Source organism: Scleropages formosus, chromosome 9 (genome assembly GCF_900964775.1).
Source record: "Scleropages formosus chromosome 9, fSclFor1.1, whole genome shotgun sequence".
NCBI lineage: Eukaryota > Metazoa > Chordata > Actinopteri > Osteoglossiformes > Osteoglossidae > Scleropages > Scleropages formosus.
This window is the reverse complement of record NC_041814.1, coordinates 31,189,974-31,209,998: the sequence shown is the minus strand read 5'-3', so window position 1 is coordinate 31,209,998 and position 20,025 is coordinate 31,189,974. Positions and strand designations below refer to the sequence as shown.

General features: G+C 43.7%; 3 protein-coding genes across 6 annotated transcripts; 2 read left to right on the top strand and 1 right to left on the bottom strand.

Annotated features, from left to right (window-relative positions):
- Positions 1-145: 145 nt before the first annotated feature.
- On the bottom strand, positions 146-6,511 carry LOC108929573 (protein ABHD4-like). 3 transcript variants are annotated; one of them, XM_018744210.2, is made up of 9 exons: positions 6,426-6,511; positions 6,006-6,247; positions 5,213-5,298; positions 4,700-4,804; positions 3,927-4,215; positions 3,486-3,655; positions 2,841-2,952; positions 2,523-2,709; positions 146-1,868 (listed from the first exon to the last, which is right to left on the bottom strand). In XM_018744210.2, exons 2-9 carry the CDS (start codon positions 6,026-6,028, stop codon positions 1,779-1,781), a joined length of 1,062 nt encoding a protein of 353 aa, XP_018599726.1. In that variant the 5' UTR covers positions 6,029-6,247; positions 6,426-6,511; the 3' UTR covers positions 146-1,778. The 3 variants fall into 3 exon arrangements, with proteins under 3 accessions (XP_018599726.1, XP_018599728.1, XP_018599727.1); XM_018744212.2 differs by lacking the exon at positions 6,006-6,247 and having other exon boundaries at positions 6,426-6,504; XM_018744211.2 differs by lacking the exon at positions 6,426-6,511 and having other exon boundaries at positions 6,006-6,259.
- A 728-nt stretch (positions 6,512-7,239) lies between these two features.
- LOC108929574 (dolichyl-diphosphooligosaccharide--protein glycosyltransferase subunit dad1) lies at positions 7,240-8,987 on the top strand. The gene is made up of 3 exons (XM_018744213.2): positions 7,240-7,553; positions 8,226-8,382; positions 8,585-8,987. The coding sequence occupies exons 1-2, from the start codon at positions 7,343-7,345 to the stop codon at positions 8,354-8,356; spliced, it is 342 nt and encodes a 113-aa protein (XP_018599729.1). The 5' UTR covers positions 7,240-7,342; the 3' UTR covers positions 8,357-8,382; positions 8,585-8,987.
- An 847-nt stretch (positions 8,988-9,834) lies between these two features.
- On the top strand, positions 9,835-17,476 carry LOC108929572 (hepatitis A virus cellular receptor 1-like). 2 transcript variants are annotated; one of them, XM_018744209.2, is made up of 7 exons: positions 9,835-9,955; positions 12,488-12,817; positions 13,452-13,757; positions 14,228-14,630; positions 16,081-16,172; positions 16,409-16,458; positions 16,798-17,476. In XM_018744209.2, the coding sequence occupies exons 1-7, from the start codon at positions 9,880-9,882 to the stop codon at positions 16,846-16,848; spliced, it is 1,308 nt and encodes a 435-aa protein (XP_018599725.1). In that variant the 5' UTR covers positions 9,835-9,879; the 3' UTR covers positions 16,849-17,476. The 2 variants fall into 2 exon arrangements, with proteins under 2 accessions (XP_018599725.1, XP_018599724.1); XM_018744208.2 differs by having other exon boundaries at positions 14,153-14,630.
- The last annotated feature ends 2,549 nt before the right edge of the window (positions 17,477-20,025 follow it).

Genomic DNA, 20,025 nt, shown 5'->3' with positions numbered 1-20,025 from the left:
TTGCCATGCATGTCTTTAAGTTTAAAGTATATACAAACTTTTGTCTGCAAATTAAAGAGGATGCTAAGCTTACAAATGTATTTAGAAGGAAGTCTTCTACACTTTTATTTCTTGGCCAATCCAAGTCAAAGTCACTTTAACCACTCACCCTCAGTAAAAGCTTAATTCAGACATCCCCGGGGTTCCTTACAAGGCACCAATATAGCTACAGTAAATGAACAGCATTTTTATTCACTTTCAGTTACTTTCAATGTTAAAACTAATTCAATATGTCTGAAAATAAAAATGCATTTTCTGCACAATCTTCTATTCAGCAGTGCCTGTTGACTGATTCATCCCAGAAACTTGTGCAATGTTCCTCACATTGCTATTGAGCACCGATGCTCACAAATTCAAGCTGTAAACACTGCGAACGAGTCAAACGGAGGCGGTCGTACGCTCATTGTTTCGGTACTCTGTACTGCCTCCCACTGGCTGGCTATGTATTTGTTTATACTTTAAATGTATGTCAATGATTAGTAACAGATTCTGAAAAAAGGAGCTTTGTGGACATGTGCACATCTCATTTGGAAATACTGGACTGACGAGATTGGAATACATAACAGACTGCTGGAAAAACAAAAAAAATCTGGAAAAGAACTTCAGGCGGAACAACAAACAAGTGGCTGAGACTGGAAGAACGGCCCAGTTCCACCCACTCTCAAAGGGTGCTGAGTTGTGAAAAGGTCAAGAAAGAAAGGAAGGCACCGTGTGTTTTTAACTGCAGCTTATGACAATATGATTGGCTGCATTTCACTGTGCAAGTTTATACTGGTTTCCATAAAGGTGGTGGTGGGGGCATCCTGGGATATAATTTATAATTCACACATATAGCATTTATGTGCATGCCGTTTTTTTTTTCCTGTTCGTTATTAAATAAATTTTGGTATTTGAAGCATTGAACACCTCCTAAATAATCTTACTTCATCTACATTTCAACTCTGAGAAAAACAGTTGTGGTAAAATTAAAACAGAGAAATGTATGAAAAAACAAGATCGAGATCCCACATGTATAAATGTGGTTTGATCTTAACTGACCCCAATGGTTGGATTATGATACGACTGCAACTTTAACCTTCAACTTGCAATAAAAATTTCAAGTCCATTTCATACACCAACCCTCAAACCTAAAGGAATTTACAGCTGTGAATCTATTCATAAAATCCTCTCACTGGAAAAGGGTGGCTGTGAAGTATTCATGAACTTCTATGTTGGACCTGATTCTTCACCCTCACTGCTGAAATGGGGGGGGGGGCATCTATACTCCAGTTCCATAATCATTTGTTTAGCAGTTAAGGAACAGGTTCAAGTTCCCCCATTGAAACTGCTTTTGGACGACGTGGAAAAGTATTTTGCCCCCATTCTGCTTGGCAACATCAATGTGCGTGTTTTAGAATTTTTTAAAAAAATGCATATACTCATCTTATGATCATTCATTTTTTGTGAACTGTTTCTATAAGGTCTGATTTTTCAGAGCTGCATGTCTACAAGCTCATGCAGTCAAAGTGTTTCAGGTCCTTCCACTTTATTAAATGTGGGAAGAATGTGGCAACACTGGACCAGGAGAGACATCACTGAGTTTCAGTCTATGGGACTGTGTTCAAACCCCTCAAGAAATGTAGTTACATTGTCTGTGCGGGTGTGTGTGTGTGTGTGTGTGTGTGGGTGGGTGGGTGTGTGGGTGCGTGAGAGAGAATGAAGTAATAAGGGTGATACAAAAAGACAGTCCACATTTCTCCTCAGTCCACACTGTCACAAATTTCCCGCACCACTCTGTTGAACTCCTCCGGCTGATCAGCGTAGATGTGGTGAGAAGCTCCTTCTATCACCTGAGGAAGAGAAGGAAACAGAATTTGAGGAATTTGGAGAAAATCCAACATGAGGCTAAAACCAGTGTGTCTAATCCCATTTTATTGGGCTCACCGCTTCCTGAAATCCCATCATCATTTGGCCCCCTTTCTCACCAAACTGCCTCCCATAACTAATCCTTCTCCAGCACTGCCTTCCTAAACCACTTAGCCCAAGCTCATACCTCAAGCTCTGCCTCCTTCAACCCATTGCCCTGGGCCACCTCCCTAAACAGTGTCTGCAGGGGTTTCCTCCTGGTGCTCTGGTTTCCTCCCACAGGCCAAAGACATGCTCTTCAGGCTCCCCCATAGTGTGTGAGTGACAGAGAGAGAGTGTGTGTTCCACTAATGTATGGATGAGTGACCCATGGTAAGTAGTGTATCTAGCAGTGTAAGTCACCGCAGTGAATAAGGTGTGTGGGCTCATAACACTACACAGAGTTCATTGGAAGTCGCTTTGGACAAAAGCATCTGCTAAATGAAGTAACATCAACTCCTGCCACAAAGGTTCTACTCCCACATCCCTTCTTTCCCCACCTCCTTCAACCATATCTGCTCAAAACCAATCTCCCATGAGCACCCTGGCCAAATGGCTACGCTCATAGCCCCCTTTCCCACCCAGGTGTTGCTTCTCACCACAGTGTGGCTGTAGCTGTGGGGCCTCAGCTGAGCCACCCTATGTCCTGTATTGCTGTCCATCCAGGAGCGGGCGCCGTACAGCAGGGTAACGGGCAGGGCAGGGGGAAGCAGGTGGACCCTCTGCAGCATGGGCCTCTGGGCCCAGCCCAGGGACTCAGACATAGCCTTGAAGCCCACCTCCCCGCTGCAGGAGGCACCAGAACAGACTGGGTTCAGATCTTGGGTCCAGATTGCCTTTCGGACCATGACATCCAACTCTTGTCTTGCGAGTTAAGGGTTTGGATGGGAATATAGAAACATCATGAACCTTTTCACCTGGGATTCTGTGCATTGCAGTGGTAGATGTACTGTGTTATAGTGTCATCATCAAAGAGGTCCTCAAACTTCCTCTTGAAGTCCGGTCGGAATCTGTTGACCAAGCCTGGACCTGGTAGAGATCCAGGATAGAAATTCAGAATGATGTAAATACAGGTAAAATAAGATCAATCTTTCATCTGACGTTTACCTTCAAGGTTATTTCCAACATTCAGTTTGTACTCTAAGCTACTTCCACCAATTTACACTTTTACTGTACACTGCTGCAGAGTCGGGACATTTCTCTTCGGGATGCTCAGGTTTGACCCTCCAACCGACCGACCTGCCAGTTTTCCTTCTCTGCACTTGAGTCGTAGCCTAAATTCATTGCACAACGAGGCGTGTATGTGCTGTAGCTTAGGGCCGAGTGCTGACCCACCCTATCATTCTACCCTAATGATAAGAGGTAGGATTTGAACCCACGTCCCTAGAGCACAAGACGGCGATTAATATCACTTAATTATTTGTTCCACACATCACACGAGGCACAAATGTGGGGCAGATTCCATAGTGGTGGACAGGACGCCTGCCAGAGGATGAGACAATAAAAGAGCCATGTGAAGGTCCCGTGCACCCCTCACCCCCCTCCCCCACTGCTGCTCTCACCCCAGGGTCCCGCCGCCCGGATCACAGCCAAGGGGTTGAAGAGTGAGACGATGGAAAATGTGACCTTCAGCCAGCGGGGGAGCTTCGGACGCCTGTCATCCGTCCCGTCGGCCACGGGCTGCGGCTTCTCGGGGAAACCCCAGGGGTCAGCAAGGATCAGGTGACTGACCCTGTGGGCATCCGGACAAAACATGTACAGTATTCTTTACCACGGTAAATCTTAAAGTGTTCCATTAGATCACATTTTGCATTAATTTACTTATCTAACTGTTTCCTACAAAGTTACTTAAACATCTACACAGCAGGATATTTTAATCTACATCAGTTCAGGGTAAATATAACAACGAGGGACTTGAACCCGAGTCCCATGAGCACCAGGCAGCAGCTCTACCCACTACGCCACCTGCTGGCACCTATTTTACTGCCCTCTTTAATGCTCACCTCTCAGGGTACTGTATAGTGTAGGATGTTGCCAGGTAACCGCCAAGGCTGTGACCCAATAGAATCATGCGTTCCAGGCCGAGAGCCCGCCTCCACTGCTCGATGGAGGTGACGAACTTCTCCTCAGCCAGGCTGGCGTCCTTAGGAAAGCGAGGCCGGGAGCTGCGGCCGAACCCCAGCAGATCGAAGGCGATGATCGGTCGAGAGCGGCTCAGGGGGTCCAGGTTGCGGATCCAGAGACCCACCCCACCCCCGAATCCATGGATCATCACCAGGGGGGTCTTCGAGACTAGGAAAGGGGAGCAAGAGGGAGCGGATGGGAATAAATATAATTAACGTTTTCAGGGGAAAAACCTTACTTGCTCTTCCAGTGATTTTATATAGATCCTGCTAACAAGGGACCCAAAATCCAAAGCCTGTAGGTTCTTAGTTTTGTCTCCAACAAGCTCCCTCAGAGCTGCTGAATCCTTCCCACATTGAAGAAGGATCTCAAACCCATCTCTTTGAGAGCCACTTGTCTCCTTATCTCCTCACAGCTCCATCAGTGAGCCCAACACCATCTGCTATGATTACCTATTTGCTATTTCAATGTTACTTCTATAGGAGCCACTGGAAGGATGTGAACCAGCAACATGGTGGTGTCACACAGACAAGCTGTCAGTCTACAATTCAGTGTGTATCTAAAGCTCTTTGTTGCTGATGTAGCTGTATATCACTTTGGAGGAAAGTGTCTCATAAATTAATGCAAGTAAATGTTTCGGCAAACAGGTCACCTGGTTTTTGGACTTTGGGTTGGTGCCTGTTGGTGACGGTTAAGGTCCATATCCTGTCCTGAGTGGGCAGTGTGACAAAGCGAGCCCAGAGCTCATTCTGGATACCTGACGGAAGGAGAATATCATTATCAGTGTGACACCATGGGATGCCATCAGTGCTAAAGCCAATCACATTGCAGAAAAATGTCAACGTGAGACAGTTTGCTGTTTGTGCTCAAGCAATGAACCGTCTCATGTTGACATCTTTCAACATCTTTCTTGATAGACGAAACAGGTGTCACGTTGGCACCTGTTCGGTCCATCAAGATGTTTGTTATGTAGCTGCAGTGAATGCCAGGTAGAACTTGAAGGAGTCGAGTATATGAACCCTTTTAAGTGGGAGCAAATGGTTCTTTGGACAGTGGTGGTGCAGTGGACACCCTGTTGATGTTGTCCAAAGGAAGAGTGGAGACTCAGTGCACCTGGTCAACGGACACAGAAGTCCCTTCTGGGTTTTGGCAGGACGAGACTCACAAGCAAGGAGCTTCGCTTCGGTGCTCTTCAGCAGGGACATGGACGTCGGGCGCCAAGAAGGCCACCGGGCCCAACCAGACACAGTCCTGAGAGAGAGAGAGAGACGCACAAAGTGAAAGAGACGGTCATTACCATGGCAACAGCGGTAGTATACATAAGCAACGCAGACTGTGATCATACAATGAAAATCATGTGATGAATAATTTTCCCTGCGAAATAAAACAAAATGTTTGCAGAAGCCGGGAGCAGCAACCAAACAGTTCACTGTTTGAAAGGAACAGGCGAAATAATTAAATGTGCTCTCCAGGCAAAAACTCATACAAGGGTGTGTGGGTCAGGGTCAGGGTCGGGGTTACGTTAGGGTCAAGGCCAGAGTTAGCCCATTTTCATAAGGAACCTCCCAGGTTCTCCAGCTTTATAAAAGAAGAAACGAGGGATCGGCATTTATGTCCTTTACTCTGAAACAATCCACTAGGACACGTTGCCGCGCTTCCCGAGTAAAGAGACACAGTTTGTGGGCAGTGAATGACTTTCCTCTCGTGGTACTGAAGGGATTTACTATTTAGACCCAACCGGGCGCCCGATGCCTCCGCCTGGCGGCCGAACCCTGGAACTACAACCCGACACAGTTACTTAACTTCCCTGAGGCGCTGCAACTCCGCTCTCAACACGTGTTTCACACAACGGGAGGGAAATCCTCTCGAGGAGCGGTTTACACGTACTTTGAGTCCACTCGAAATGCACGTTAATAAGGTTTAAAGTGCTTTGCTTTATACACGTGACGTCCACTCACTCGGTGTCAGTGCCGTCCTGCATGGCGGAGCTCCACTAGCCCTGCAGACCGGACACCGAACGGCATCTTCTTCCCTAAAACCCGGGCTCGGACTCGGCCTTAGGGACAAAAGGGGGCTGCCGAGGTGCGGGGTCGCTGCGCTGTCCGGCGATGGAACAACGAGAAGGACCGCGGAGCCGTTAAAAGTCGAGTCACTCCTCCGGTTTCGTAACTCGTGCGGTTCACGGTCATCTGATGTTAATCTGCGGGGGGCGGGGCGAATCTGTCGTATTAATATTAATGAGGCGCCACCTCCTGCCTCTTTGGCTTCGAGTGACCGACAGAACCCGTTTTAATATTTAAAGCATTATTAAAAATAAACCACAAAGTGAAAGTTTTCACACCTCGAACTATGTCCAGAACTGAATAAACACCATTTACCTCTTTCGGAGTTAACGTGCAGAAACATCCTGAAATTGGCGGTTAGCCTTCGTACACTTTCATGCGTTTTGTGTATGTTATTTATTCACTTCATTGTGCAATTTTATATTACGTATATTTTCTGTTGCAAGAATTCTTCAGTCAGAAAGTACTGCCACATCACTGCCCCCCTCCCGGAACAAGTTGTGCATATAGGAAGTTGTAGTAGGGACGGTATTAGCTGTAACACCACGTTCGGTTTCAGCAGAATCGGTTTCGGTTTGTGATTCACAAGGACCTGTGATATATCTATAGTTTGGCTGTATTTACAGTAATTTTTTTTTTCGGTGTAAAGTGGAAAGTCTGTAATCCACATACTTAAAGTAGATGAAGACATTTTTTTTTTTTCCCAAGCGGAAAATGTTAATGGAAATGTGTTTCTTAATATTTCTATTCTGTAATGTTTGATAAAGATTTCCACAACACAAATGGCCAAATATTACCCCACCGAAAACTAAATTAGAACAATGTATTTACAGTATGTAAAGAATAAGAAAGCAAGATGCACTTTCGCATGTTCAAACAGAGTTGTATCGTTTCTTTAATATGTCACTTCAAACCATGACTTTCCGTATTTTGCAAGGTAACCAGAATTCATTGTATGTTTTTTTTTTTTTTTTTATAAATCTTATGCTTTACAGATGTTAGGTGCAAGTGTTGAAATGAATTAAAAAAGTTACTTTCGGTTTATCAGAACTACTTGTTGTTACAGAATCACTTCTGGGTTATCAATTTCTACTACCGGTTTATCCGTAATCACATCCGGTTTATTCGGTTACATTTCCGGTTCGGTGGAGTTACACGTCAGTTGACTGCGGCTGTGCTGCTCGGGTCGCTCGCTTCGTGTTGGGTTCCGTGGTGTCGCTGCCCGCAGCATCATGTCGAACTCGGTGATCTCGGTGGTTTCCCGCTTCCTGGACGAGTATTCGAGCAGCACGCCGCGCCGCCTTAAGGTGGTGGACGCCTACCTGCTGTACATCCTGCTCACGGGGGGTCTGCAGTTCCTCTACTGCCTACTCGTGGGAACGTTTCCCTTCAACAGCTTCCTGTCGGGCTTCATTTCGTGTGTGGGCTCCTTCATTCTCGCAGGTGTGTGTGTGTGGTGCTTTCATGGCAGGGAACTGGGGGGGAATGGGCACACTGTCCCAAGATATGAGTGCTGTTTGTCACCGTTTTACTGCTCTGAGTTTCTCCAACATCATTGATCTCCAGTAAGGGGGAAGTGTCTGTGTGGAAGTCAGGTAGTGAGATAAGTTCACAGTAGCACTATCCATCCATCCATCCAATCCATCACGGCGAGCCGACGCCTAACCTGGCAACGCGGGGCGCAAGGCCAAGGGGGGGACACCTTGGTTGGGATGCCAGTCCTTCACAAGGCACCCCAAGCAGGACTGGAACCCCAGACCTGCCACACAGCGGGCACTGGCTGAACCCGCCGTGTCACCACGCCCCCCACAGTAGCACTTGTAGGGATTAATATCAATCGTGACTGTTAAGTGGTCAGTGTGATGCTTACAGAAGTGCTTTTCTGCTCCTTTCCCATCTGCTGACGCTCGTATTTATATTCAGATATGATGTCGGACTCTGAAATCCTACAGGTGACAACGTGTCCCAGATTGGATCCCTCCCAGGTCACACAAAGTGTCACTTCAGCTCCACAGTCTCCATACTTGTGAAGACAGTCATTTCAGGGAGAATTCCATTGCTGTGACCTGGTTTCCCATCATCCATGTCTCCCTGACGGCTCCTCTTCCTCCACAGTTTGCCTGCGGATCCAGATCAACCCCCAGAACAAAGCGGAGTTCCTGTCCATCTCCCCCGAGAGGGCCTTCGCAGACTTCCTGTTTGCCCACACGGTGCTTCACCTGGTGGTCATTAACTTCGTTGGCTGAGGGGGACACCCCCCCGATTAGTCCAGGTCAGTTAATCGGTACCAGGGAGAACGCAGATGACCACTACCTCCTGTATAAGTAACATTAATCTTCAACAAGATCATGAGCTGAGAATATTCACAATGATGCTCTGATTTGTAAAAGAATTCTTTACATGAGAAGTAGTAATTTTGTTTCAGAGGCGACTCTTCATGGTGTTGCTTCTCATTTCTCTCTCTTTCTCTCCAGATAAGGAATTTCACAGGTCGTGACCCAATGTCCAGTTTCCCCTTATGACCCGTGGCCAGTCCAGTTCACAAATCCCCGTGGACAGCAGTGAGACAGCGGCGACTCTTCGGTGAAGATGGACAATGAAAACTGTTATTCTCTCTCTCTACTCTGACTTTTTATTTTTTAATGTTTAGTGTTTGACAGCCGGTTTATTTACGTGTAAAGTCGCCTCAAGTGAAGCCGCATTTACTCTGAAGTGTGTTGTGCTGCGTTCCGTGATAGACCCGCATTTCTTGTGCTTCACGGTACAGAAATAGGTCCAACTTGCGACCAATTTTTTTTTTTTTTTTAAAAAGAAATTTCCCTTGGTATTTTCTGTCCAAATGGCTGTGAAAGGCATTAAATGACTAAAAATGGCAAACCTGTGTCCAAAACTTTTTTTCTCCTTTTTTTTGTTGCCCTTTGTAAATATAATGTTCAGCAATACTGTTGTGTCTGTTTAGACTGCTCAGCTTTTCAGGTCTACATCTTTTATCATTTTGATGGAAATGAGAAGTGGCAGATCCACCAAAGTGTGTGTGTGTGTGTGTGTGTGTAAGTGCTTTCAGCCATACTCTTATCTTTCAGTCTAATTGTTAGTGTCACTGAGTATAGCTGTGGGGACACAGAGTAGCAGTGCTGAAATGATTCTGTACCTCTCTGGTGAAGATACAGTATTTCTTATGAATGAAGTCATCCTTATTCATAAAATCTTACATTCACATTTAGTTCATATTTTACAAAGCATTCAGAAAGTATTCAGGCCCCTTTGCTTCTTTCACATGTTGCAGCCTTATGCTCAGGTCATTTCAATTAATTTTTCAGTCTTCAATGTACACTCAATGCCCCATAATGACACAGTGAAAACAGGATTTTTGACATTTTTGCAAGTGTATGAAACATAAAAGCTGAAATATCTGTACTGTATGTTAATGCTGAACAGCTTTGTAACCAAATACTATTTAGGAACTTAATTTATTTGAAGAAGTTATAGTATTGACAGCCATATTTAATTACAGATATATTTTTCCTTTGATAGGCAGGGTCACTTGCAGTATTTAGGGCCAATATGAGGTTTGGGGACATTTGTTCTGGGGGGGATTGCTCAACTTTCTCGGGAGGTGGGGGGGGGGTTAGATGAACTTCTTAATGGGCGATGAGAAAATGGGAAGTGCTGGTGACAGGGGTGAGTCCACGCTGTTTTGGCCAAGAATCAGGAACTCATGCTCACTGCGTGTGCGCACTACTGCCGACTCGGACGCGTTCGCACACACATGCGCACGTGTCTACGCGCACACATGGCTCCTCTCACCTTTTTCTCCCTCCTCATCCTCCTTGCTGGAAGCCCAGGTAAGACTTTCTGTGTCACAAGTTGAGACTTTGTGGTTTTTGGGACCTTTATAAATCAGTTTTAAAGAGTCAGTTAGCTACTGGACACGTTACATTATTTGTTTGATTTAATGACTTGAAGATACTTTTAATTTCTCAAACGTAATGCAAATTAATGCGGTGCCATTGTCACAGACACTACCAATAGTTTACTTTTCAGTTTTTTTGAATTATCACTCATTTCACAGTGTTTACTTCTGCCATACATGTGACATTTTGTGCAAAACCTTTCGGTATTTTAACGTAAGGAGTTGGGGGCAGATGGTGGTGCAGTTGTCAGTACTGCAGCCTTTAGAGGTGAAGGAGCTGGGTTTGAATCCCACCTCCTGCTGTAGTACCTTTGACCAAAGTGTGTTCCTTTATTTATCTGACACTTTTTCTCCAAAGCAACTTATATTGTTGATTTGCCTACAATTATTTATCTATTAGGGGGCGCGGTGGCGCAATGGGTTGGACCGGGTCCTGCTCTCCCATGGGTCTGGGGTTCAAGTCCCGCTTGGGGTGCCTTGCGACGGACTGGCGTCCTGTCCTGGGTGTGTCCCCTCCCCTCTGGCCTTGCGCCCTGTGTTACTGGGTAGGCTCTGGTTCCCTGCAACCCCATATGGGACAAGTGGTTCTGAAAATGTGTGTGTGTGTGTGTGTGTGTGTGTGTGTATTTATCCATTTATACAGCTAAGTAGTATTTACTGAAGCAATTTAGGGTAAGTACCTTGCTCAAGGGTACTACAGCTGGAGGGGAGATTCAACCCTGTGACTTTTGGGTTTAAAGGTAGCAATGCTCATCACCATGCTACCGGTTGAACTCTGAATTTACTCTAAATTGATACAGTAAGAATGGTTCTGCTGTTAAAATAGGTACATAGTTATACATTTGGAGAAACGCATCAGCTGAATAAATAAAAGTGATGTAAAACAGTACGGTTATAAATGCGGTGTCTATCAGCTCAGAAGTGGCATTTAGGGAAAAATGTATAATAGATTTTTTATCTGTTTCAGGAACACATGAAATCTCGGGCATATAAAAACTGCGAGTTTTAGTATTGGATAAGTAACTAATGCAACATTGATAGAACTATGAAAAGTCATTAAAAAAATAATACTGACTCATCCAAACGCTCTTGAGTAGAAAGGACACAATTGCAAAAGATTTATTTTTCTTCATTTTTGCTGAATGATGACAATAAGCTGCCAGAAATGAAGCAACGGGCAAGTGGTGCGTTAACCGCTGGGGGTTGCCCAATTCTCTGACGTCTTCTGTTCCTGTTTGGCTCAATCGAGGGAAAACCACAATTGCACAGATTTCACTGCACGTTTCTCCTGACCCACAAAGATGAGCGGAAATGTGAAAGGTGAACTGACATGGTAACTTTGGGCCAAAATCAGCTGAGCTGCACTCAGGATCTCAGATGTGTGCAAACAGTGTTTAGCTTTAAAACATTTATGTTTATATGCTTATTAATCACACATTTTTTGTCCCCCAAAGTAACATGCAGAGTTCAAAAGTGAACAAAAGTGCATTGACAAAAAACAAAGAGCTTTAGACATAGACACTGGATTATGGGCACAGAACTTTGTGTGTGTGTGTGAGACACCACCATGTTGCTGGTTCATATCCCCCCAAAAACTCCTATAGAAGTGAATTCAAACAGCAAATACATAGATAATGATATGTATTGGACTCATTTACTCAGGTATCTGACAGGCTCTCCACCCACTGGGATGTTTTCGAATGGCACCAGTGGGGGAAGTTCAACTGCAGAGTAAATCGTAGTAACGTGAACGTGATTGATGGAAACACTGTTGTGGGACGTACAGCTGCGTACAAAGGAAACATCTGCACTTTGTCAGTTTGGCAAATTAATAAAATACACACACACACATTTTCTGAACTGCTTGTCCCATACGGAGTCGCGGGGAACCGGAGCCTAACCCGGTAACACAGGGCGTAAGGCCGGAAGGGGAGGGGACACACCCAGGATGGGACACCAGACCGTCGCAAGGCACCCCAGCGGGACTTGAACCCCAGACCCACCAGAGAACAGGACCGGGTCAAACCCACTGTGTCACTGCACCCCTGCGCCCCCCCCCGTGTTTTAACTAGACGAGCGGAAGTAATATGTTACAGCTCCACCGCCTTTTGTTTCTGTTATATGATAAAAACGAAATTCACCGTCTATTGAAGATACTGATTCCAATCAGTCACACTTGAACTCACTCATTTTAACTCACATTTACTCTCAGCTGATCATTTTCTCCAAGTTACCATGATTTCCCCATTTCTGCATTTGGATATTTTGATGGGAATAAATTAGAGTGAACACCCTGAGGAAGTGCATTAGAGAGGTAGTTGGGATTTGAACCAGCAACCTTTAGAGCCAACTTTGATCACTACACCGCCTAGCATCTTGGAGCAATGGGTCACTTGAGAGACTGTTGAAAAGGTCACATCTGAAACGCTTCAAACGTGGACTCATTGTTCTACTGTGTTCCCAGGTGCTCTTGGTGTGTGGACCTTACATAAGGTCCTTGGTCAGAAAGGCGCTTCGATCACAGTCCCCTGCCACTATGACCCGAAATACAAGGACAACACCAAGTACTGGTGCAGAGGATACCAGTGGGCCACGTGCCTCGTGATGGCACGGAGCACGTCCACCCAGAGCGGAGGAAAAGTGTCGATCAGGGACGAGTCGTCGCAGCAGCTCTTCATCGTGACCATGAGAAACCTGACGGAGAGGGACACCAATAAGTACTGGTGCGCAGTGAAGATCGGGAGCATTGTGAAACCTGACGTCAAGGCCTCTGTGTTCCTTACAGTCACTGCTGGTGGGTCACCGTTTCCCTTAAACATTATTATTATTATTATTTAATAATAATTTTATAGGCACTTGAGATCAGATACGAAATGCAGAGGTTACATTTCAGGTGATGGTCATTCATTCACTTCCCGTGGAACAAGAAGTGGGCAGGTGGCTTACAGATAGTAGGAAAGTTACACATCAATGTGCAAATCAACCACTGTTGAAATGTATTTCACGTTAATGTGAAATATTAAATCAGACGTTTCGGGCAGGTTCTCTGATGTCATGACACTGGAGAATGTGCTACCACTTCTGTATGTGAACGTTATTGTCACTTCAGTGTCTGTACTCTGTGTACAGCACAAAATTATTTTATGCCCTAAGGAAGATAATGTAACTGATTACCCCATAATCAATTGATGCCCTGAGACTGATTGATGGATTGTGATTGATTGATTGATGGTCTGTGATTGATTTATCCTCTGGGACTGACTGGTGCCCTGTGATTGATTGATGATCTGTGACTGATTGATGGTCTGTGACTGATTTATACACTTTGATGAACTGATGCTGGGTGGTGGACTGGTGCCCTGTGATTGACTACTGCCTTGTTCCCTTCGCCGTTCTCACTGTCCACTCTGACTACCTCTGTGCCTCAGGCTCCGTTGGTCTCTCGGTGCTGGACAACATGGTGGCCGGTGTGGCTGGGGACAGTGTGACTGTGCGCTGCTTCTACAGGGATCGCTACGCCCTCAGCCCACGCAAGTGGTGCAGATCCAGCGACTGGGGCTCCTGTGTAACGGCCGGAGAGGCCAGAGCCAACCGTGTCCTCATCAGTGACAACGGGACGGGGGTTTTCGCAGTGACTCTGAAGGCGCTGACTGAAAAGGACCAGGGCTGGTACTGGTGTGCATCTGGGGATGCTCAGGTCCCCATACACATCACTGTAATGACACCAGCTACAGGTGAGGGGGCATGAGCAGTAAGAGCAATGGGGTCAGCGGGGGAAACAGGAACCTTGACTGTTAAGCGCTGGGTGAACCTATGATTTGGATATGTAGGCTTGACGAAATTAACGTATCTAATTTCACCCATGAAGGACTTTTGATCCCTATGACTCTTACTATGAAGTTCTTATTGTATTTTCTGCAAACTAGGTCATATTTTCATTCTGCAAATTCATAGCATATGATGCTTCCTCTGACGTCTGCTAATATTCATTTTGATCATGTTGACTGCAGGCTGGACTGGCAGTTTGAAATATAGTTTCCTGGCAAAAAATACTGTAATGTCTTGCCAAACAGGCTTAAGTTTAGCGATCAGAATTTCCAATACTTTTTTGTGTTCCCGCCTGAAACAGCAACACAGCCTGTGACTGATAACTCATCTTCTCGGACGACTCCGCACAAAACAACTGTTTCCAATGCATCAACAGCAGCATCAGCAGTCTCAGCTGTACCACCACCACCAACACGGGAAGGATCATCAGATCTGCCAATTACCCTGCCAGCAGGCGTCTCAACTCTTCCATCAAGGGGCGAAATACCGGCAGGGTCCAACCTTCCATCAATGCGAGAATCAAAAACAGTTTCAACTCTTCCATCAACAACGGAGTCACCAGTAGGGTCAACTCATCCAACAGTGAGAGAACCAGCAGTAGTGTCACCTCTTCCAGTGAGAACATCATCAGTTGGATCAGCACTGTTGACAACAGGATTTACTGTACTACACCCAAATTCCTCACCTTTGACCAAATGGACTGGGACAACCAAAACAACCCCATCTTCTCCGCTGACATCCGCTGGTCTGACAGACAGGGATTTCCAGAAAGAGCATAGGTGGGTTCCCTTAGTCTACTGAATGATCTTTTTGTGTGATAATCCAGTAAAACTTTTAACCACAAGGGTTCAAGGATTAGATCTCCCATTAGACTCTTCAAACAAACAAACATTTTTATAAGCAGAAATTCTCCTGCTATAGAAATGGGGAAGACGCAAAAATGTGCTACATACCAATCATTTTAGATTTCTTCTCGCACAGTAAAAAAGAAGAGTATTTTTATAGGTATTGAAGAGGTGACACCATATTGCTTGTCGTATTTGACTTCACATTTAGCTGATTAGGGATCTGAGAACAGTGCCTGCCAGTCTAGGAAGAAACACTTCGTGCATCAAAGAAACCCTGCGGTCATTGTGTTTGCAGTGAGAAGTGAGAGAAGCTGTCGAAGCCGGTTGTGGGAAGTGGCCATGTTAACCAGTGGTTTGTGTGTGGTTTCACTTCTCGTGCGAACACTGCATTCCGACCTACACTAGCTCTGCTTTGGTCAGCGGTCAGCCCCTTTGCGTCTAACCACACTTACATTCACATTTATTCATTTAGCAGAGGCATTTCGCCCAAGTGACGAACGTCCCAGGGGACAATACAAGGAGTGCATTGATGGAATGAGCATCAACACAATACAAGCATTTACATGACCTGAGCAAGAGATTTGGAAGCAGACTCGTGATTGTTGAGTACAGTGAATTTGTCACATTCCTCCATATGGACCAGCGTACAATACATGAGTTGCTGCGTATAGGCTTCACATTATTAAACAGATTCTTATTAAAATTATTAAACGTAACAAACATGTACGTGTTTATCGAGCATATCCACAGGAAGGAAAGTTTAGCCATTTCACTTCTCATTATCAATTAAAATTGTTTGCTTTAGTGAACCTAGTTTGTCCTGATTCACTTATCTTAAATTCACCTACAAGTTAAAATAGTTCTTATTCATTAACAGGTAGATTTACACTGGAGGTAAAATGACCTCCTGGTAAAGACTAGGGTGGGGAAAGTGAACTGAGTTTTGTGGCACTTGGTAACACAGTAGTTGTAGCTGCTGCCTGTAACTTCGGAGACTGAGTTCAGATCCAACCTGCAGTAATACTTCGCAGAAAGGTACTCAGCTGAAATGTACTTGCACAAAAAGGTAAATAATTGTTAGTTTTTTTTTGTACATTGTAAATTGATTTGGAGGAAAGTATCAGACAGATGAATAAATGTTAGGGTTGATTGAGAATTGAAGGATCAGTGCGTAGGGTAGGGCATCTGGACCTTAGTTTTCAAACTGAATCTTCCATATTGATATCCACGTTCGTGATGCAGTGCCCTTGACCAAAGTTCTTACCCTGAATTGTGCCAGTAAAAATACATTCCGGAGTAGAACGGCCACACAGTGGTGTAAATAGCTTCGGATAAAGGAATCAGCTCTTTTTTTCTCTCTCTCTTTCTTTTGGTCCCCCAGGAGCCACGTGACACAGTCTTTCTGGATCATTGGTGCAATTCTGCTGATTTTGGCCACAGTTGTCTTAGTTGCCTGGAAGTGGAGACATCAGCGTGAGTGGTGTCCTCTTCACACTCTAAAAAGTGTCATGTGTTTCTAGGAGTTCACCTTCAGTGTACTCACACAAACAGATACCTGCTTTTCTGTCTCTAAAAGTTGACATGTACAGTATTGTTAATCGGGAAGCTTAAGACCCTGTGCTGCTGTAGGTGGGTTTTTTCTTTTTAGTTATGGGCTAGAAAATGATTTGTGCATAATAGTGTCACAGCAACTGTGCTTCCATTTTCAGGAGACATGAAATCCAGCTGTGAGATGGAAGAAATAGTGACCAACCTCACAGTGAGTATTTGACACTTAACGGAACATAGTAAAAATACAGTTTGAAAGTTGTCATTTTCATATTTCTGGCTTTCTCCAAAAAAACCATTGTTTGAGGACAACTGCTCCCAGTTTGTCCTCAAAGGTGTTTCACTATTTTTGCGACACTGAGATGATGCTGTTGCATCTGAGTGAAGCAGAGACCCTAAACAGATGAAGGCTACAGTGTCTGTTACGAGAACCACCTCATCTGTTGGCAACAACAAGAATCTTGGTTCATAGTGACATGAATGTCCACAAGTGAATATCATTGTGTCTCCTGTTGCTACAAGGCCTCAACCACATATCCATCTGTTCCAGGTTGACGTGGAGGATGAGAGCAACCACACAGATCCTGATGTTGTCCTCTAGAGGCTGCCAGCCCAGAGTGAGCCCAAGTGTTAGTTCAGCCAGGACTCATCACTGCTGAGACATTGTGTGTTTTCCACTGAGATGTGGAAAAACAAAGCACTTGGACTTTTTGTGACAGAACATTCAAACGCCTTATTTCAACTGCTGACATGACACATGGACACGACACATTACTGTGCAGTACTAATTTTTACTATTCATTCACAGAGCTGAAAGAAATTTTCTTTTATTATGTTTTTACTGTGTATATATCCAGACATGCGTTGCTTAATGAAGGGGATACGTTCTGAGAAATGCATTATTAGGCAATTTTGTCTTTGTGTGAACATCATAGAGTGTAATTATACAAAGCTAGATGGTATAGCCTCTATCACAGATTATGCTAAAACAAACCTAGATGGTATAGCCTCGATCACAGCGTGTACTTATACAAAGCTAAATGGTACAGCCTCGGTCACAGAGTGTACTGATACAAGCCCAGATGGTATAGCCTCGATGCAGTCAAGAGATGCAGTAAACATGAGATTTGTGATGCTGCTGGCATAACAAAGTATACTGTTTTACATTAAACTTTTTTATAACTAGAAAGAGTACACTGTAATAATAAGGATAAAAAGTACAGTTTAGTAAATACATAAACCAGTGACAGGTGTTTATTATCATTATCAAGCATTATGTACTGTACACAATTTTATGTGCTATACTTTTATACGACTGGCAGCGCAGTAAGTTTGTTTACAGCAGCACTACCACAAACACATGAGTAACATTGCGCTACGATGTTGCGACGGCTATGATGTCTATAAGAATTTTTCAGGTCCATTATAAATTTATAACACCACTATGGTATATGTGGTCAGGCGTTAAGCGGAATGTTGTTAAGCCGCGAGTGATTGTATATATATATTATATATACAGTCATGCGCCACTTAACAACCATGATATATATATATATATCATACACATTACACGTACATGAGTGTCTACTGTATCTGCACCTCAGACAATTTCTCCATTGGCCTTTTCTGCGTTCTTAAGAATTTTCCGAATTTTCTTAAGAATTTTAAAATGCTCATTATCAGAAATGACCAGAAATGCATGAAAAGCTACAAAAGTTTACTCATAATTTAGTAAACAAAAGCCTCTATAGCACAGCACATATGAGAGCACTGAAGATGTAATATGTGAATTTCTGTTTGTGATTCTGTGTATTTTCCCTCATGTTCGGCTCATAGTAAATGTTACACATTTTTTGTTTTCCTTTTTGTGTCAGATTCCATTGGCAGACATTTAACATTTTTTTTCCTGGATTTTAAAATGAGTTATTTTTGGATAAATTATTATCATTACTATTATGACTAAATGTTTACTCTGGAAGGGGGTGCAGTGTGTTTAGCCAGGGCCTGCTCTGTGGTATGTGTGGGTTTCGAGTCCTGCTTGGGGTGCCTTGCAATGGTCTGGCGTCCATGGTGTGTCCCCTGTGCACTCTGTTGCTGGGTTAGGCTCTAGTTCACTATAACCCTGCTTGGGACAAGTGGTTGTAGCCATTGTGTGTGTGTTTACTACTGAAGTAAAGCAGAGTAAAAAATGCACTCAATGGTCCATTACAAGAACTGTGGTATCAGTGCAGACAGTGTTGTGTGTTTAGAAGGTCTATGGGAAAGCTGGTGACTTTGAAAAGATGTGATGTGGGAACTAGCTGTATCATAGCCTTTAAGTGTCTGTATTACTGTGAGTGTAGAAACAATCTGTGCTGTTGACTCTACATCTTCCCTTCTAAACGCTCCACACACGTTATTTGTTTTGTTCTCCCGTTCTGTGAATGGATCACTGTACAAATCACTATTATCCATGAGTCAATGTTTCATCCAGTCATCTACCCGTCTCTGATTATTTCTTCTATTCAATATTTTTTTTCTATTTTTCTATTCGATAAGTAAATAATAAAAAAAAAACCTAAATACAGTCTTTCTATGTTTCAGCAATTTAACATAATTGAAATACACACCACATTATATGTGTGTAGAGACTTGCATGCGAGAGACAGAGGAAGTGGCTCCGGTTAATGACACACACACAGTTTTCCTCTTTTGCGTTACCAGATCACACTCATTGTACCACCGACGTCAATGCGCTGGGCTAACTCCAGAGAAGAGTCTCACATCTTTTCATTCTTGACATAAGCCAGGCATTAGACACAATACATTTTGACAATGACATCTAATCCAAAGTGGTATAATAATCTTTTCGATATATGTTATAGTCATGTGTTTCATTTTATTTAGGTGTTCTCTTTTAAACTTTATGGTATGCTGAAACAAACCATGCAGTGCCAACACTGTACATTAAAATGCCAAAATGAGAAAAAAAGACAAAAAATTTATGCTGCATTTTCAGATCCACTCCATACTTTGCCGCCTCACTGTTCTACTACTGAAGTGAAGACCTTTGAATCATGGGGGCCTGTCAGTAATACAGATCTTTAATCATTAAATGTTGATTCAATATACAGTATACTATACAAATTTTACAGCCTTTTCCAGGATGTATATTTCAGCATAATCAATGTGCAAGTACGTTTCGATGATTTAGGGCTGCCTTGTATTCTTTAGAATAACCTTTTAAACCAAATGAAACACTTAAACATACGGTTAAACCACAAAACAGGGAGTTTCACTTCCATCCTCTATCCATCATCAGGGTTCTTGGAGTTCAGCAGACACGGACAACACGGAGGATGAACAATGGCCCTTTTTGGTATCTTTGACAATAATGCAGTTTTGCAGTGCACACACCAGCATTAATGAAGTGATGTTTTATTACCTGTAGCTATTTCTTTATCCCGACGGCAATATAGACGACCTTATCACTTCTTTCTCTGGGTCTCTGAAAAAGTCAGTCACAGTCCATCGGCATATTTAACTACAGGTAAAATCTTTCAGTTTTTTGTGAATCCTGCAACTTTCTCATATTTTATGTATTCTTTCACTTTGCACAATGGCAAATCAGAAAGTAACCACAATACTGTATGTAAATGTTTATCTAATAAAATATATTCACTGTTGTTATTTTATAGCCTTTGCTTTCAAACAGATGGCTTTATGCAAACAGATGTGCTCACAGGGTTGGAAGATACGAACTGGCTGATGAAACTCTAGAATGACAACAAAGAAATAT

Bases quoted from the DNA above. Each gene is read 5' to 3' on its own strand.
- LOC108929574 (XM_018744213.2), top strand. From the start codon at position 7,343: ATGTCGAACTCGGTGATCTCGGTGGTTTCCCGCTTCCTGGACGAGTAT. The intron at 7,554-8,225 runs GTGTGTGTGTGT...CTTCCTCCACAG, and splicing joins GGGCTCCTTCATTCTCGCAG to TTTGCCTGCGGATCCAGATC.
- LOC108929573 (XM_018744210.2), bottom strand. From the start codon at position 6,028: ATGCAGGACGGCACTGACACCGA. The intron at 4,805-5,212 runs GTGAGTCTCGTC...TCCTTCCGTCAG, and splicing joins CGAAGCGAAGCTCCTTGCTT to GTATCCAGAATGAGCTCTGG. The intron at 2,953-3,485 runs GTGAGAGCAGCA...GATCTCTACCAG, and splicing joins CCGGGCGGCGGGACCCTGGG to GTCCAGGCTTGGTCAACAGA.
- LOC108929572 (XM_018744208.2), top strand. From the start codon at position 9,880: ATGCGCACGTGTCTACGCGCACACATGGCTCCTCTCACCTTTTTCTCC. The intron at 13,758-14,152 runs GTGAGGGGGCAT...CGCCTGAAACAG, and splicing joins TGTAATGACACCAGCTACAG to CAACACAGCCTGTGACTGAT. The intron at 16,173-16,408 runs GTGAGTGGTGTC...TTCCATTTTCAG, and splicing joins CTGGAAGTGGAGACATCAGC to GAGACATGAAATCCAGCTGT.